At 37.4% G+C, this 19194-nt stretch overlaps 1 protein-coding gene across 4 annotated transcripts in view; it reads right to left on the minus strand.

Annotated features, from left to right (window-relative positions):
- STRN (striatin) overlaps positions 1-19194 on the minus strand; it is a 94809-nt gene extending 75615 nt beyond the window's left edge. Inside the window, exon 1 of one of the 4 annotated variants that reach the window (XM_055327091.1) lies at positions 18820-19194. In XM_055327091.1, coding sequence (XP_055183066.1) covers positions 18820-19053 — 234 coding nt within the window. In that variant the 5' untranslated portion in view covers positions 19054-19194. Of the gene's footprint in view, positions 1-18265; positions 18381-18428; positions 18555-18819 lie in introns of those variants that run through there. The other 3 variants (XM_055327092.1, XM_055327093.1, XM_055327094.1) reach the window with 3 other exon arrangements.

Below are 19194 nucleotides of genomic sequence, written 5' to 3' on the forward strand. Positions count from 1 at the left end.
AGACAAGAAGCCAACATGCTGGGGGTGAAGGATGACAGACGGAGAAGAATAACAGAAAAGGCCTAGTTACTTCATGTCATCACTGAATAACTACACCAGCTTATGTCAGAGAAAAAGACTACCCACCACCAGACTTGTGGGAAAAATAGAACCTTTGTCACATCAGTGCTATAATAAGGTTTACTTGCAGCCAAAAGCATTCCTGATATTCATTTCACTATAGTTGGGCATTCAGACTAATTTTTTACTAGTACAAAATAAACTGCTAATGATGTTCTTCATGACATCATTAGACTTTTAAAGTTTAATTCCAGTGTAGTTAACATACAGTGTTATACTAGTTTCAGGTGTACAATATAGTTATTCAACAGTTCTATACGTTACTCAGCACTCATCATGATAAGTGCACTACTTAATCCCCATTACCCATTTCACCCATCCTCACACCCCTCCCCTCTGGTAACCATCAGTGTGTTCTCTATAGTTAGAAGTCTTTCTTGGTTTGTCTTTTTTTTTTCCTTTGTTCATTTTGTTTTGCTTCTTAAATTCCACTTATGAGTGAAATCATACGGTATTTGTCTTTAACTTATTTCATTTAGCACTATACTCTCTAGATCCATCTAAGTTGTTGCAGATTTCATTCTTTTTTATGGCTGAATAATATCCACTGTTTGTGTGTACACCCACACACCACAACTTCTTTATCCATTCATCTATCAATGCACACTTGGATTGCTTCCATAATTTGGCTATAGTAAGAAATGCTGCAATAAATATAAGGGTGCATGTATCACTCTGAATTAGTGTTTTTGTATTTTGGGGGATAAATACCTAAGAGTGTGATTACTGGATCATAGGATAGGTTTTTTTTGTTTGTTTGTTTGTTTTGTTTTGTTTTGTTTACTTTTTTGAGAAACCTCCATACTATTTTCCACAGGGGCTCCACCAGTTTGCATTCTCACCAGCAGTGCACAAAGGTTCCTTTTTCTCCACATCCTCGCCAACACTGGTTGTTTCTTGTGTTTTTGATTTTAGACATTCTGACAGGTGTGAGGTGGTATTTCACTATGATTTTCATTTACATTTCCCTGATGATGAGTGAAATTGAGCACCTTTTCCTGTGTCTGTTGGCCAGCTGATGTCATCTTTGGAGAAATATCTATGTATGCTTTCTGCCCATTTGTTAATTGGATTGTTTTTTGAGTGTTGAGTTGTATCAATTCTTTATGTATTTTGGACACTAATTTCTTATTGGATATGTTCTTTGCAAATATCTTCTCCCATTCAGTACGTTGCCTTTCATCCATATAGGCCTTTAAGGATATTATTTATTTCTCTGGGAAAGCCTGCAACAAACTGAATTATGATATGAGGTCAAAGTATGTTTCCTGACAGACACTGACCATTTGATAATACCAACAACAATGTATGAGAGTAAAGTTTAACACATCTCGCCTAGTATTGAGTGTTATTAATTTTTTAAAATTAATAAATAGAAAAAAGTATTTTCATTACTTTAATGAATAATTCTTTTAAGATACTGACGTCGTGTCATGTTGACTATTGTCCTATAACAGAACCATGAAATACTCATGAAGAGTAGTTCAATAAGCTGTATTTTTATTGCTTTTTAAAATTTTTTCATTAAAAAATACTGTAAAATGGAAAAAAATTCAAATTTTATATAAACATACAAAAAAAACCCCAACAAATCCATTCCTTTACCCCTATCCCACTACCTAGAGATAACCAATGTGAAGAGTTTCCTGAATTCTCTTCTGAACTTTCCTGTATGCAGAGACAGATAAGCAAAACTGACATCTGGTTTGGTTATATAATTACTGAAAGAACAGGAACTACAACTATACATATATGAAAATAAATGAAATTAATGAAACTTATCTTTTATTGAGTTCTTTTTAGGTTATATTTTTCTAAATAAGTTTTTTATTGACTCATTTCATTGTCACACAAAGACACAAAATAATAAATTAAATGCAAACCAATCATATCTAAAACATAAATGTGTATACTAACAGATCTGAAGAAAACACAAATGCTAGAGAGTTAAATTTAAAGACCTTGTAGTGAAGGAGGGTAAGACTGAAATGTAAGTTTACATGTTGCTGATTTTACTATTAAGGTGGGCACTCCCTGCAGGCAGTTGGCAAGACAGCACCTGAGCTTCCAGACTAGAAATATATCTGGTAATCTTGATTATCATGCACAAATCCATAACCTGTCCCAAATCAATTAAGTTAGATACAAGTATATGTGTGTCTATAGATATATATGTAGATATCTCTATGTGTCTGTGTGTATATATATATTCTTTTTATTCATTTATAAGAGATCCAGAAAATATGCTTTTTAAAAATTAAATCCATTACATAAAACAATGCCTATTATTTTAAGTAATATTCCTAATATAAATACAAATCCCAATAACTTCATCTTAACCTACTTTACAAATATATTTATTTAGCTTTCATAAATAAAACCAGCATTCTGTTTCTTGCTAAAACTGTACTACTAACCTAAAAAATTACCAAAAATAAATTATAGAAAAAGAGGAAAAACTAATCCCACTTGTAAATATAAGTAGATATTCCATGCTCTCATAAAGCATATGAATATGAAATTTAGAGAACAAGAAACCCAAAAGGCTGACAAGCTTAGAAAGAGATGCTTGTTCTCAGTAATAATCAGAAAAATGAAAGTTAATATGAATAAGAGATATAACTTTATATTTAATGAGACTAGCAAGTAGTAGAATTCTAGACATGATCAGGCACTGCTAGCATAAATGCAGACAAGGGCATTCATTCTCAAAAGCAATTGGCAACTCAGATAAATTAGGTTTATGTATACCCAACAAACCATTACTATGTTAAGGAAATTCTCAAACAGTTCAAAGTAATGGAGTTAATATACACAAAATATCTCATATGAATCTTTTTAAAAAGAAAAAATGACACAATTTGATTTTTGTAAAGAAAGAACACATGTACAGAAAAAATATTTTACAAAGAGAAAAATGGAAGGAGAATTGAAAAGAATGAACATTAAAATAGGTAAGTAGATTAAACAAGAGAGCAATGAACAATTATTGCCAAGGTAAATGCAAGTTCAATAAAAAACCCAAGTGTGTATGTTTATGTGTGTATACATAAAATTCTGGAGGGATACACACTAAATTGTTGGTAGAATTTATCTCTAAATAGTAGGTTTGTGAAAAGGATTGGTGAGAGGAAGGGGTTCTTTCTACCCTTTATCTCTCTCAATATCTTGTGTTTTATATATATATACACCTATTCTTTTTTTATGTATTATGTATTATCTTATTTTATGTATAAGATTTTATGTATTAGAGAGAGAGAGAGAGAGAGAGAGAGAGAAAGCATGTGTGCATAAGCGAGGTGGAGAGGCAGAGGAAGAGGGACCAAGCAGACTCCCTGCTGAGCAGGAAGCTCAGCATTCTGGGATCATGACCTGAGCCTAAGGCTGACACTTAACAGACTGAGCCACTCAGGCTCCACCACCTACTGTTATCTTAAAGAAATCATTCCTTCTTCTTCTTCTTTATTTTAAGATTATATTTATTTATTTGACAGGGAGAAAGTATAAGCAGGGGAGTGGCCGGCAGAGGGAGAGGGAGAAGCAGGCTCCTGGTTGAGCAGGGAGGCTGATGCAGGGCTAAATCCCAGGACCCAGAGATCATGATCTGAGCCGAAGGCAGACGCTTAACCAACTGAGCCATCCAGGCACCCAGAAATCATTTCTTCTGACAAAGATTCTCTTCTCAACCAAACTTCAGTTAGGCTCCTCTGAGCCGGTTTGCTTGACTAAGCCAGATCTTTGGACTTCCATGTCCACCTGCACATCCCCCAATTTTAGCAACAATCATAACTAAATCAGTGTGGCAGGAATCCCTCACCTTCAATATCTCACCACCTTTAACATCTGATCAATTTCCTCACCCCTCCCATACCGCAGGTCACATGTGGTCACCCTGGCAGGCCTTCAGCAAGAATCTTCTCAGTCTAACGAGAATCCCCCTAATCCTGATGCTTCCTCTTCATAATTTACATCCACCCACTGCCCCAACCCCTTTGGCTATAAATTCCTAATTTTTCTTGTTGTATTCAGAATTGAGCCCAGTTCTATACTGAGGTCTCTTTCCTCATATTTCAATAGCCCTTGATTAAAATCTGCTTGTACTACCTTAACTATGTCCAGCTCTGGTTTTCTTTAACACTGCTAAATGTAAAATTTAGGCAGTTTCTAAAAATAAAGTCTAAGTTTAACTCTGAATTCTAAGTAAGGATTAAAACTTTCTTTTTTGTAGAAAAATTGGTGGTTTCTAGTCAGTGATTCATGCTCTAAATCTCTTCTCTAATCCATGTTACAGCAAACTTACAAAAACATTTTAAAGATATATATATATATATATATATATATTTTTTTTTTTTTTTTTTAATTTGAGAGGAGAGCATGTGTAGGCATGGAGCGGAAGGGACAGACAGCAAAAGAGACTCCCTGCTGAGCAGGAAGCCAGTGGGGGGCTAATCCCAGGACCCTGAGATCCTCCCCTCAGCCTAAAGCAGACACTTAACTGACTGTCTGAGCCACCCAGGCACCTCTACAAAAACATTTTTAAAAAATCAATATAGATTCCTTAACTAGGAATGTCAAGCTTTATTAAAAAAAGCTTTAATTAATAAGTACCTGATTTTCAAACATCATAAAAAAATATGTATACAAAAAATCAGGTCAAAATATCAAAGTAACCATTTTTATTCAACCAAATAAACAAGGGAACACAGAGTAGGGAAAATAGAAAAAAACTTATTAGACATACATAAAAAATACCCAAGATAAACCATTTAAGCTTTGATGCATATGGACTTTTAATGATCAATAAATTCCTGCTTTCATTTTGGAAAAAAAAAAAAAGCCAGGAACATAATTTTTCCTGATAACTCAGGACCAGAACTATACACACCAATTATTGAACTGTATTGTACAAATATTCAATGTTCAATGTTCTTTGATGTGGAAGTTGGGAGATTCCTACTCCTGGTTCTGTCACTAATCTGTGTGATCTTATTAAAGTTACTTTTCTTACCCTCAGTTTCCTCAACTACACAGGGAGAGTCTAACATTCTGTGATTATATGGAACTGAATATGATATGGGGAAAACAAAACTAAGTCCTGATCCCAGGACAATGAGTATTTTTTTAAATTTCTATTTATTTGCATTCTGTTAATTTGCATGGGAGACTAATTATATACAATTGAATTAATATCTTCCAAGGCAGTATTACTTTGGCTAATTTCTTTTAAAAAAATTATCGTTGAATTCAAGATAATAGCCACCTTCCAAAAGATATCCTCACCATCCAGAATAATTATCCTTTTCTCTATAGTTATTAGTGTTTTTTGGTCAGCAGCAAGGCAGGGTTTTTTTCTGTATTATTAGTCAGGGGCTCCTTCTTGCGAATTTGAACTCAATTATAATATCATCATTATTAACACATAATACACATATTATGTGTATTAATACACATACACATACTATGATAGGAGTTAGAATTTAAAAAATAGTAAGGTACAGAGGAAGTTGCTAAAGCTCCAAGAGGACAGGGAACTGTCCTCAATGCCTAGAACAGTCACTTGCGTGTAGCAGATGCTCAATAAATGTTTGTTAAATTAACTGAACAGATTCATAAAAAGCAAGTAAACAGTAAGAGATAGCACACCCTAATTGCCAAATGACAAAAGCAAGTACTAAAAAAGTAACAATCAAAACCAAAACCTCTTTGTGTTGAAACAGGACTTAAACTAAGTTTGAATAAAGAATATATAAATCTGAAAGAATACAAATTATGAGGTGGTGGAAGTATATTCCAGAATGACAAAACTTTTGAGCAATAATTAAAAAAAAAAAGTAAACATGACTTATGTGCAAAGCAAGATTAAATAAACTATGTTGGTTTAGAAAGTGTACCCTAAGAGGTAGGAAATATAAACATCCTAATCATGGAAGAGATTTGAAACCTACTACAGGCAAAAAGAAAAAAATATCTTGAACACATTATTATTTTTAGAAGCTTGAGAAGCAATATTGTGTAAAATTACCTTGGCCAAGGGAGAGACCAGAGATAAAAATTAAGAAGGTCCCTAGTGCAGTCATCCAGGTATGAGGTGACGGGGATCTGAACTAGGTTAACAATAGTTTTAAAAATTAAATGATTAAAAGTGGATTTAAAATATTAAATCAAGTTTACAAAACCAGATGCATAGCTGGGAAAGTGAGGACAGAAGAGTGAAACACTGACTCAAAGCTAAATCTGGGTTTCTAGAAAGGGTAAATTAGGAGCTGAGTATGGGGAGGAGAGGCAACTTGGGAGAAGGAATTTAGAAAGGTTGCATGAGTTTCAAGTCATAGCAGGTCATCCAGGTGATATTAGCAAGAAATCAGACATGCAGAATTGTAACTGTGGAAAAAGATCAGGACTACCTAGAAATGTAATTTTATAAGGCATCTATCTATACAAAAAGAATCAACTAGTAACCCCAAAGAGAGAAAGAGAACAAAGAAACTGAGAAGGAAGAAAATGAGACTAGTAGAAAACCAAAGGTACTAAATGTGGTCTGTACAGAGAAATTAACAGTGAAATGAGAGAGAACAAGATAGGATGACAGTACTAACGGATAAGAGAGCTGAGAAAGGGGTTTCTTTTGTTGTCACTATTGGTTTTGTTGGTTTTTACATGGGAAAAACTAAAATGGCATTGCCACAGTAATACACCATGGCATAATGGACTCAGGTCTATCTAAAGTTGAGAATCATCACTTGGTTATAAGCTCCATGTGACATGGAACTATATCTGCTTGTTTTCCACTGTTATCCGTAATGTATTTTCTATGAGACTTTGGCAACTTTGGTATTTCCATACTTTAGCCTTTTTTGTGCTCATTCTCACTTACTTGGCTAGCTATAAGGACCTCGGAAACTAAACCTCAATTTTTGATGAAAAGAAGCAGGCTTAGGGATTAAAAAGGCAGATTTTTAAATTATGGAAAACTACGGCATTTCTATTCTATTAAAGTAATAGAGCTTTAAAAAGTTTAAAATCACAATATATTAGTAATGCAACTATAAACAAAATTGGAAAAGTAGAATACAAAGTAATGAAAACCACACAGTTAATTTAAAGTCAGATTTATCCTCACAGAAAATAATATTCAATTCGTTATCTATTCAGAAGGAATAATAAACATATATAAAATTTGAAGGCATGAGTTTCAGAAAAGAAAAAAAAAATGTTATCTGACCCTGTTGACTATAAAGGCTTTTCAGGACATGATGCCAAAGACATTTCCTGGCAGTCAGTGTTTCAACACACAAAGGGAGAAGAAAACAAACCTACACTCACAACTACCAAAGCCCAAGCACCATTTGCTACAGCTAACATCAAGCTGCAATTATGAAGCCAGTGGCATCCCTAAAATGAGCTCTGTCAGAATGACTTGGCAGGGCCTAGGCAATGCTCTACACAACAGAATAGAGATACTACTTGCTCTCAAAGTCTCCTTCCAGGAGTAGCCATAAGGCAGAACTAGCTAGCAGCAAGAGGGACAGATACACTGCTCCCCTACATACCGCCATATATCATACACTCACAAAATATGACAAACACTGTAAATATCAAAGATATCTGAGACACAAGACCTGCCGTACAGCCACAATTTACCTGAGAGATAGGATATACATATTCAAAACATATATATTTAATAAATATTCAGTAACAATGTAGCCTCATATATGATTTAAGAACCATTTATTAAGGTGCTACTATGTGCCAGTAACTGCTAGACCTTAGAGAGATAAAAATGCCCTTAAGTGACTCAGAACCTAGTGAGCAAACAAATATGGAAAGTACGAGATGGGTGGTATAACTAAGACAAAGAAGTTCCCACCACTAATCCTCTCTTAACCAAACCTCTGGATTAACCAGTATTCTTCAGTCCCTTTGTAAAACACTGCCCAATGCCCTGGCACATTAAATATTCACAGCTGGAGTATGCTGTTCTTTATAGTTCACCCATCCAATGCGGTTATCTCAGTCAAGTTGTATAAGCTCACCAAGAGTCCACTTGGTTTCCTCCCAAACCTGTTTATGTCAATTGCACTTGTTGCTTTGATTAGATAATTCAATTAAATATTACATAAAGCAACAAAACACAGGTATGAAAAGAAAGACTAAGTTGAATGCTTTGGAAAGACAGGACAACAAAGACCTACAAAAAATACAGCTGTCACATGTTGGTGACACAACTGTAAAAGACTAGGGAAAAGTCATAAAAATCCATGATTCTACACTGTATACTCAAGGAAAACCAAAACTAGAGATCACAAGCAATGCATTAGTTTTTAGCATTAGCAATCACAAAACAATTATATGTAGTTTATTCAAGAAAGACAACACACAATTCTAATCAACATTCTAAAAAAAAAAAAAGCGAAGAGCAGGTGGGCTTGGTCTTACAGTGGCAAATAAGTATACATTTATGTATTTTTAACTTAAGTGACTTGGTATCATTTCAACCAGGATTAACTGCCCAACCACTGGTCAGGATAGTGTCAGTCTTATACATACAAGCTTTTGGGGGAGCATGAGCATGATTATGTCTGGAGGTCAGAGAGGTTTTTCCCAAAGAAGAGAAACTGAATCTTGCTTGGAAGAGGTTAAGAAATCACCAGGCAGACAAGTGAGGGAAAAATACCCCAACTCTACACTGACTGACAAGCATGAGAGAACAAGAAAAATGTCAAAATACTTCCTTCCATTTACCATGTCCAGGCCTATCACTCAAACTTTTCTTATGGCAAATTATTTATCCTCTCTCATCCACGAATTAGGGAATGAGTAGTAATACCTCCCACAAAGAGTTTTGCAAAGATTAAAATAGATTACACATATCAAGTACTCTGCACTGTACCCAGCACATGCTAAGAGGCCAACAATAACAAAAAACTATTATTATTTTTGGAGGATAAAGAAGAAAGGAAGGGAAACAAGATAAGTATCAGGTTCAAGTACTGGGACCATGGTCCATCTTCCCCAACTAATCTAAAATTCAGTAAGTGTACTGACCCAGATCTCTAGGCTCCTCCTTGTTCCCTTTTAGCTTTATATGAATCCACATTCCTCGGGAGCAGGTTTTGGTTGTGTATATAATTTAGGCTCCTTTGCTGACTCCTTAACCTTCTCATTGAGGAAATACAAACAACAAAAAAAATAAGAACAAGTCCCAGACTGGGCTGTAATTTTCCATTAGGTGAACCTGCTATCACTCTTGTGGAATCTGACGTCTTGTTTTTTTCTCCCAACTAGATATGCTGGTATTGGATCCAATTTCTGTCCCATGTAAATGAGTGCTAATGGAACCTGTATGTAACACTCCCCCCGCCCTTTCCTTGAATCTCTGTAGTGCAGTTATGCCAAGAACCCATTCGCCACACCCAAAATACCTCTTCCACCCAACCCTATCCAATATTTCCCAAAGCTCCTCTTAATTCCAGGGCTTCTACTAATTTACTTTTCTCCCAATCTTATCTACAAAAAAATAAAATCTTATTTTTCCTTGTGCCATACTGCTTTTAGCCAACTCTAACAATAAATTTTCCTCATTTATCAATATTTTCTAATATTCCATCATCCTTTTCAGATAAGGTACTTTTGTAATGAAAGTTACACAGAATGAAGTCTGTCAAAGAAAGTGACTTTATTTCTTCAAATACCTTAATGCATAACAGTAAATACAGAGTTGACATATTATTTTGTCCAAACAGAATATGTAGGCTGAGAATGACCTAATAACCGAAGCACTACACAAAAGCTGACATATGGTCAATAAACACTAACTATATTTTAAAAAACAATACACATACACACAGAGAACTTAATTAGGCTACTCGCAGGACAAGCTGAAAAAGATCCAAATTTGCAGGCTTTCTTAAAGAAATAAACATCTTATAATTCCCTACACAAAAATAAAATTATTAAAAGAAACTAGAGTGACACAATGTTAAACACTTTTGAGGAACATAAATTGTTGAAGACTTTCCTGAGTCCCTTAAAATACAGTCATTTCACTAAATTGTTCTGCTTGAAGAAAAGTTTAAAATATGAGAAGAATTTATATTATGATAGCTACTCAAAGCATAATTAATCATTTCAATATTGCAATCCACTTGGCTACTTCAGATCAGAAGCAGCTACACAGGGTGAGGGACTGATAAAAGGATATGACGTGATATGGAGAACAATGCCCAGGCCAGAGTAGCAGGACTCTTGGGTTCTAAACTAAATCTCCGCCAACTCACAAGACAATTTACTTCATCTCTCTCTGTGGCCCCACTGATAAAACAAAGGATGAAGACTACTGAAGATCTAAGGTCCCTCAAGAGGTAAAATATTCTTAGTCTAATGAAGAGAACAGAAAATTGAGAGTAGAGATATGGGGGGGGGGTGCCAAAAAAGGGTGCTGGGGGGAGGGTGTGGGTGTGTGTGTGCCCTAGAATTCTACAATTATAAGTGCTAAAATGAAGACTACAGATAAAATGGGCACTAAGGAGGGCACTTGATGGGATGAGCACTGGGTGTTATGCTATATGCTGGCAAATTGAATTTAAATAAAATATTTCAAAAACAAACAAACAAAAAAAATACATGCTCTAGGAATTAAGAACAGTTCATGTGCGCAGTTTCTCCCTCCTGCTTCTGTCTGCTCCCGCTACCCCTCTGCTCGGTCTCTTCTTTTCTTCTACCTCCTTCCCCAGCTTCTCTCTTGCCTCAGATTTCTCTCTTGAACTCCAAAGTATCCTCTATTCCTATCCCCAGTCCTCAATGCTTACAAGTTATTATCACCTATTACTCTACACCTCTCTGGCCTGTCCCTTACTTCCAATACTGTCAGTTTATTGTCTTTAAACCACTAGGAGCAGGGCAAAGAGAATAGAAGTAGCCATTATATGCCAAATGGATCCCTTAAACTAGATCTTGGTTTCTAAAATTTAATTTAAATAAATAACACAGTTAAAAGCATTCTCTCCATAGAAATCTCAACCAGCAAGAGCAAACCTATTATGGGTCACATACTTTGCATACTTGATCTTTTTAAAATTACAACTACTCTTGTTCGGTGGGTATATTAGAATTCACAATTGACAAAGATGAGGCCTCAAGAAATTATATACTGGAAATGATGGAGTTAAGACCCATATTTTCCGCAGCCACATTATGATTGGCAATAGATTGTTTTGTCAAATAGACCACCAAAGCAAGAAATTCTAAGGATCCCAAGGGCAAGTTTATTTCTAATGGCCCAGAACTGAAACCTAGACACCATTAAAAACACTCATAAACCAATCAAAAAGTATGGCTAAAATCAAGAAGAGAATAAGCTTTTAACAAAGGGAAATTATTCTAGATTATTTGGACTTTCAAACAACTTTCAAAGGCTGATTAGTAAAAGGGGTTGTTTGTTTTAAATTCTGCTTCAATTACCAAGATTTTGGAGAAAAGTTATAGTCTCCTCTCCTACCACCGAAACTCAGAAGACTTAGAAGGTAAATAAAGTTTGGGGCTAAATTAGGATCTCTCTTAATAAAGAAACATTATCAATGATATTTCTCCACAATTACTGTGCTATTCCTGTCCATTTTTGAAAGTAAGAGAATTCAGTTTCCAGCAACAGTGTCCTGAATTAACGCTTCTACTGAAAGCAGCTAAAAATTCTGGACATTTTTACACCCATCTAAAAGGCAAAGCTGATAAGAAGTAAGAAATTATTTGGCCAAAGCTGAAGGGAAAATGAAAACTTAGTTAAGAGAACAAATGCCACTTTTGCCCTTTGGGTACTGGCCAAATGGAACAAACCTTCAGCCTTACAGGACCCCAAGGGCAAAAATCAAAGACCAGGACCATCCAGTGTGAAAAGTCTAACAGGTGACAGGCCTCTCACATTTAGCTAAGACCCTAAGGAGCTTATACCTTCAAGGCAAAGGTGAAGTACCCTGGTTCTCAACTGTATTTGGGACCAAAATTTATATCAGCAGGGTGGTCAAGCAACTCAAGCAATTAATTTATTTTAAATGGTATTCTGGACTGGTAATGCCTCCAAAAACCTACCAGAAGCAAACGCAAAGAACTTCTGAAGAAGATACCTTTATTTGAGACCTCAGATTAGTCTTACACTTTTTCAAGGTCGCAAGCAGCACACAAAGATAACCACGCATACAAAGAAACAAATCATCACGAACAAGTACCAGCAAAAACAAAAGATCACAGAAAGGTACCTCCAAGACCTCAGAAATAGGAAATACAGAGATACCAACTATAAAATAACTATAATTACTAGGTTTAAATAATAAAAGATGACTTGGGGTGCCTGGGTGGTTCAGTCAGTTAAGCAACTGACCTTGGTTTCAGCTCAGATCATGATCTCAGGGTCCTGAGATAAGCCCCATGTCAGGCCCCATACTTGGCACAGAGTCCGCTTGAAATTCCTTTCCCCTTCCCCTCTCCACATCCCCATACACAAACACACTCTCTCTCTAAAATAATAAAAAAATAAAATAAAATAAAATAAAATAAGACCTGAAAATATCTTCAGGGAACAGGAAACTATTAAGAAAAGATCCAGTAGATTCAAAAAGGAACCAAATTGAACTTCAATAACAATCAAAATTAGAAATTCATTGGCTGGCTTTAAAAGATTCAACTGAAGAGAAAATTAATAGACTGGAAGATAAATCAGAATAAACAGATAAAGAACGTCTAAGATACATGTAACCAGACACCCAAAAGAAAAGGGAGTTAGGAGCAGAAATCTAAAAAGATAATGACTGAGGATTTTGCAGATTTTTCAAGGAGCCCAACAAAGTTACAAACAAACAAAATAAAAAAAAAAAAAAACTATATCCTGATACATCAGAATAAACACCAAAGTCAATACAAAACATTAAATGTAGCCAATAAAATAAGCTAGACAACAAAAGAACAGAGTAAAATATCCGTATCTGTTGTTTCAAATAAAAAGAATAATGATAAGCAAGCATTAGTGTGATTATCTTAGAAAGTTCTACGGATAAAGCAAGATAATATATCTGAAAGGGCTTAAAAAAAAAACTGTAAAGGTATCTGGAGACTTAAGTGATAGCTTGTATAAAACCTATTTTATTCTTGGTCATTCACCCTCTCCGTGGGGCCTCACTTTACCTACAAAAGAAAGTTGCAGCTGAATTGTTTCCAAAGTTCATTCTAGCTCAAAGATTATTCTATCATTATCTCTCTCAGTCAGAGGGAGGTGAATCAAATTATAATATTCTACTAGCTAAAAATAATATGCTAGCTATCAGAAAGAATAATAGAAATTATATCCCAAATTCTATAAAAAGCCATCCATATCTGGAATACTAATACATGTGTTAAAATCATCACACTATACATGTTAAATCAGAAATGAACAACTAAAGCAGTGGTTCTCAATCCTTGCTGCATATGAGGACTACCAGGGAGCTCAAAAAAATACTAATACCAAGGGCCCTAAATCCTAAGATTCTGATTTAATTGGTCTGAGGTAGAGCCCAGGGAATGAGTTATTTTAAAAGTTCCCCCAGATTAAAATTGAGCTAAAGCTGAGAAATATCCTATGTACAAAATTATACCATACCACAGTGGAGTTCACCAGCTCCAAGTTTAAAGGATGTTGTTTAAAGAGCTGAATAAACCAAAGATCAGTTTTATAAAGTAGTTAGTAAATATACATGATTTGTTACCCAAGACATCATGCAATGTTAAGATAAACACCCTCAGAAAAATCTACACAAATTCCAAGATAACAGATGCATATTAAATTATAAGGAAAGGAAACAGAATTGAAGTATACAATCAATGTCGTGAGGCTGACGGTAAAGGCAACAATTCACTCCTATGAAACACCCTTTAGCACCACCATCAGACCTGGAATATTAGACTGCCTGGTCCAGGATGGCACTTACATGCTCTAGCCTTAGAAGAGCTCTAAAGATCATGCTTTTTTCTCTGGAGACAAGGACATAAAAAAGAATGCAAATTTAACATCATGTATTTGCTACCATTTATTCACTCAGCATTTTTGTGTTGTGCCAGCCCTCCCTGAGGTATTTTAAAACATCTCATTTAATTCTCACAAGGTAGTTTATTATCTTCACCTTATACATGAGAAAACGAAGGTTCTCAAAGGTCAGAATTTGCTTGCCACTTTTGCCATAGAGTAAAATAGTAAGTCTTAGAGAAAAGATTGAAACCAGGTCTATGCCAGATTCTCCCTCACCATAATTGTAAATAATATCACAAACTGTCATTTTAAGTGCTGTGTCCATCTAAACGCTAAGTAAATCTTAACAGTCCTTTGCAGCTACTCAGTCAAAATAATTTTGAATCATACTTGACTCCTCTTTTCCGCACATTCTATTATTCTTCAGCATATCCTGTTGGTTTCTATCTTCAAAAATGTACTTGGAATCCATTATATCTTGAAAATGTATCAAAATATATATTCACCTATTCCATCACTACCACCTTAGTACATCTCCAGCCTGGATGATTAAAATAGCCCCCTAACTAGACTCCCTAATTCATGTACTCTTTGTCTTCCCTCTAAGTGTATTCTAAATCCTTGTAAAGGGTTCCTTTTAAAGATGGTATTGCTCTTTTGCTCAAAACATTTCAACAGTTGCCCATCTGGCAAAGGTAAAATCAAGGATCCTTACAGTGGGCAAGACCCAGTATCTCTCTGTCATTTCTTCCATGCTTCTTCTCTCTAGCCACATGTGCCTCATTATTCCTCAAACATTGTAAGTATGTTCCCTCCCCCCTACTGTTCTCTCAGGGCCTAGAACATTCTTTCCTTACTTTCTTTCACCTTTTCAAGTCTTGCTCAAATGGCATCTCATCAGTTAAGCCCCAGTTCATCCTCTCAAGCATTTCATATCCAACTTATACCATGTTATCATGGTGCTCGCTACCATCCAATATATTGTATACATAGGTATGTTGTCTGCCTTCTTCCAGAATTTAAGCTGCATGAAAGTAGGACCTATTTTAATCACTCTTGTGTCTCAAGTGCCTAGAACAGGAGATGACACAAAGCAGGTGATTGAAAAACCTCTGTTTAATGAAAATATGAATCAGTAATGCCAAAATACAAATTAATAAACACTGCAGTAGACAGTCTCTGTGCCACATGCCCTAAGCTACTCAATCATATCATCTTTTCACACAATTTTAGCATTTCCAGGTAAATGGCAGAGCCCCACCACACACACACACACACAGGCACTCAAAATCTAAGGCCAATAAATTTTATTTATTTATATGCCTGCTCTCTGTTAAGTAAGTAATTTCAAATTAAGTTCTCATTACCTTATAAAGTTCTTTCTTCCTGCCATTCTCCCCATTCACTGCTAGCTCTCCTCTTCAATGCTATTCTAAGAAAATTTAAGCCCCCAAAGCTATAAATACTGATTTTTCTGCATCTTGCTTGTTTTATCACTCCTTCACTGCATGCTCTTTTGAGGTCATCTAGCTCAATGTCTCACATACAGAAAATTATCTCAAATGTTATGATTAGTATTCCAACTCTACTTCCTTTCACAAATATAAAGCTCAGTAATAATCCTAACCATTCTTTTCCCATAAATTACCTATTTTCATCTGAATGGTGGTAATGAGGTGGGAGAGAGATTATCAAAAATAAAGAGAATTCTACATTAACCAAGATGGGCAAAGGGTGAGGGTAGGAGGGGAATGACAAGTCTGTGGCACAACATAGCTGGTTCCTTCCTCCCAAGACCTGAAGAAGGGAGGAAGTGGTAAGGGCAGGCCAGGTAGATGAAAACTTGGATTGGCTTGCACAACTCTGCCCTGGCAACCTGAAAGAGCAGGACCGACAGGTTCCTGAAGGGAGAAATTAGACAATCTTAAACGTATTTTTGTTGACTTTGGTGTTAATGGCTTGAGAAGAGATTAAAAAATCAAAAGGGGCACACTAACTGATCCAAATTTCATCATCATTCATTCAACTCTTACTTCCCATCATTTTTTTCTAGGAAAATTCCAACGGCAAAAGAAAAATGAAAGGAGATGTTCATATTTAATGATGTTGATGAAATGATTTTAAAAATATATTTTAAATTGTGAGATTCCTGCAAACTCTCTCCACCAAAATACAAAAGCAGAACAAAAATACATGGTATTTGTCTGTCTAGAAAATATGACACATTTTTAACGTTTAACGTTCCTCCACAGATGCTTAAGTTAACCTGAGCACAAACCAAATATACTGTAAAAACGTAGTGCCTTCAAGGGGATGAGCACCAACGGGAAACCTACTTGAACTTTAACATTTGCCATAAATAACCTGGGAAGTAGCGTGCCCACATGCCTGTGTGTGTGTTTAAAACTAAAGAGTAGGGATGCCTGGGTGGCTCAACGGTTGAGCGTCTGCCTTTGGCCCAGGGCCTGATCCTGGATTCCGGGGATCGAGTCCGGGGATAGGGCTCCTTGCATGCAGCCTGCTTCTCTCCCCGCTGCTTTGTCTCAGCCTCTCTTTCTGTGTCTCTCGTGAATAAATAAATAAAATCTTAAAGAAAAATAAAATAAAACTGAAGAGTGACTACAATTAATACCACAGGTAAACTGAAAAGTTAAAATGGAGGAGTGGATGAGGAGCACTGGGAGATCTGACAAGGGGTGAGAGGAGCTGGAAATTCCCAAACCTCCACAAGTAAGAAGAATTATCTTGCTTTTGACCGAATTACTGTGACTCACCTTCCCTAAACTGGAAATTAAACTTTAAGCAGTCACATACAAAAATCATTCTTCACACCTGAATAATGTCAAAAATTAAAGCCTACCTTTCACACTTTTTTGAAGTCTGAAATCCACAAGCCCATTTACAGAACACATTACTAATAAAGTGAATTACTAATAAATTTGAAAAGGCATGTAAGTCTGCTTGTTATTTATAAATATATAATATTTATATATTATGGTCACATTTATTTTGAGAAAAATTACAAGTATCATAGACTAGATACTGAAGTACCTAACAGTAGAAATAAAAAAGCCGCCAAAGAATATAAACATACAACTGTAGAAATAAAGAAAGAGAAAAAATTTTAATAACTATGGGTCATTGCCTTGATTCATTCAACTCCTCCCAGAGGCCTTCCTTAACGACCACATCTAAAATAAAATAGCTGCCCTATCGCACTCTATTTCCTGTGCCTGATTTATTTTCTCATCCAAGTTGCCACTAGGTTCAGTATATTATACACTTGCATTTGCTGACTTTGTCTGCCTACTAAAATGTAAGCTCTATGAGGGCAGAATTGCTGTCAGTTTTGTTAATACACCAGGGCCTAAAGGCACACAGCTGGCGCTCAATAAATGTACTGAATAAATAAAAGAGGAAACTGAAGTTCAGAGAGGCCAAAGGATTTCCTCAAGGTCAGTGCTAGCAGCAAGCACGGCGATTAGGTACTATAACTCGGTCTACTCCCTCTTTCCACAGCCACTTCCACTACGCCGAAACACCCTGTTCCAGCACATGATTCTATTTAACAGATTTCTCCTTTTTTTTTAAGTGCCAAAGAAAATACATGTTACCAAAAAAAGTGACACACTGGGTAGCGTTTTAACTTCAAGTGTTTCACCAACCAAAACTATACTCAGATTTCATAAGCACACAGGATTAGCCAGTAAAACAGAAAGGCAGAGCTACTACTCAGTTAAGCTCCTTGTGAAATTGGTGCATGCCTTGGTAGTTTTAAGAAGGAGCCACTGAAACCCCCTTAGCAATTCAGAAGGGCCAGTAAACTATCAGCCTCACTTTCTGCTAAGAGCCCACAACAGCTCCTTCCTGGATATACTTTATCTCGCAGATTATGCAAGGGAAATGTAACCAACTTTAGAGTCCCTCTTAGTTCCTTTCAAAGTACAAGCCAATCTCACTAAACACTGGACATAAAATTAACCCTTGGGAAGTCTCAGATTCCGAGGACAGGAAACCATCCCCGAACCATCACCTGACTGTGATCATCTAGGTCCTTCAATCGAAATCCGTGAACCTGAAATACCTAAAAGGAACGCGGGAGGAGGTAAGGAAGAGGAGAGAGAAAAACATTCACATGCATCGAAAAAGGACCTGATATTCCTATTGATACTTTGGCCCAACATGAGCTCCTCGCCTCAAGTCAAGGCCCCACGGACACGACTTGGTGCTGTCTTCATCACCTTCTTTCCGGAGACCGGAGCCAACTACCAATACCTTTCGCAAGGAACATCGCTAGACCTAGGATGGGACTCACTGGGGCAGAGGATGATTTGCTCGACGCCTCTCAGAAACTACTGTCAGCCCAATTAGTAAACCGAAAGGGACGACCTGAAATGTGGGACGGCGAGAGAGTTGAAAGGAGACGGAGTTGAGAGTGGGAAGGAGCAGACGGAAAGGAGCGGGGAGGGTAAACAACGCATCAAGGGCGGGAATGGGAAGCCGGTCAAGGAAGTGGGGTCAGCGGAAGGCAAAGGTGAAGGGGGTCAAGGGGCGCGGTGGTGGGTGGGCTGGGCCGGAGGCAAAGGGGGAGGGGGCGAGCGGGGGGGGGGGGAGGGGGAGGGGGAAGGGGGAAGGGTCCTGGGCGGGGCGGGGCGGAAGGCAGCGAAGAGGCGGGGTGAGGAGGGCCAGGCCGGGAGGGTCTTTACCTGCAGCTCCGCCCGCTCCACCTCCCACTGGGCTCTCTCCACCTCGAAGCGGGCCCACTCGTGCTGCAGGAAGTGCAGGATCCCGGGGAGGCTGTACTGGGCTCGCGCCGCCCCCGCCGCAGCCGCCCCGTCGCCAGCCGCGGCAGCCTCCGCCAGAGGCCCGAGACTCTTGGCACCGCCGGCGCCCGGGTGGTTGTTGCTGAAGAAGACGCCGGGACCCGCCTGCTCGTCCATGGCGGCCGCAGGAGCCCCGGGAGCTGCCCAGGCGCCCAGCAGCGGAGGCAACGGCGGCGGCCAGCAGCGCCTCCTCCTGCCTCCGCCGCTCCCCGCCCACACCCCAGTCAGCAGGGAGCAGCCGCCTGGGCGCGGGGGCCG

Source organism: Nyctereutes procyonoides, unplaced genomic scaffold, assembly GCF_905146905.1.
Source record: "Nyctereutes procyonoides isolate TBG_1078 unplaced genomic scaffold, NYPRO_anot_genome, whole genome shotgun sequence".
Taxonomy (NCBI): Eukaryota; Metazoa; Chordata; class Mammalia; order Carnivora; family Canidae; genus Nyctereutes; species Nyctereutes procyonoides.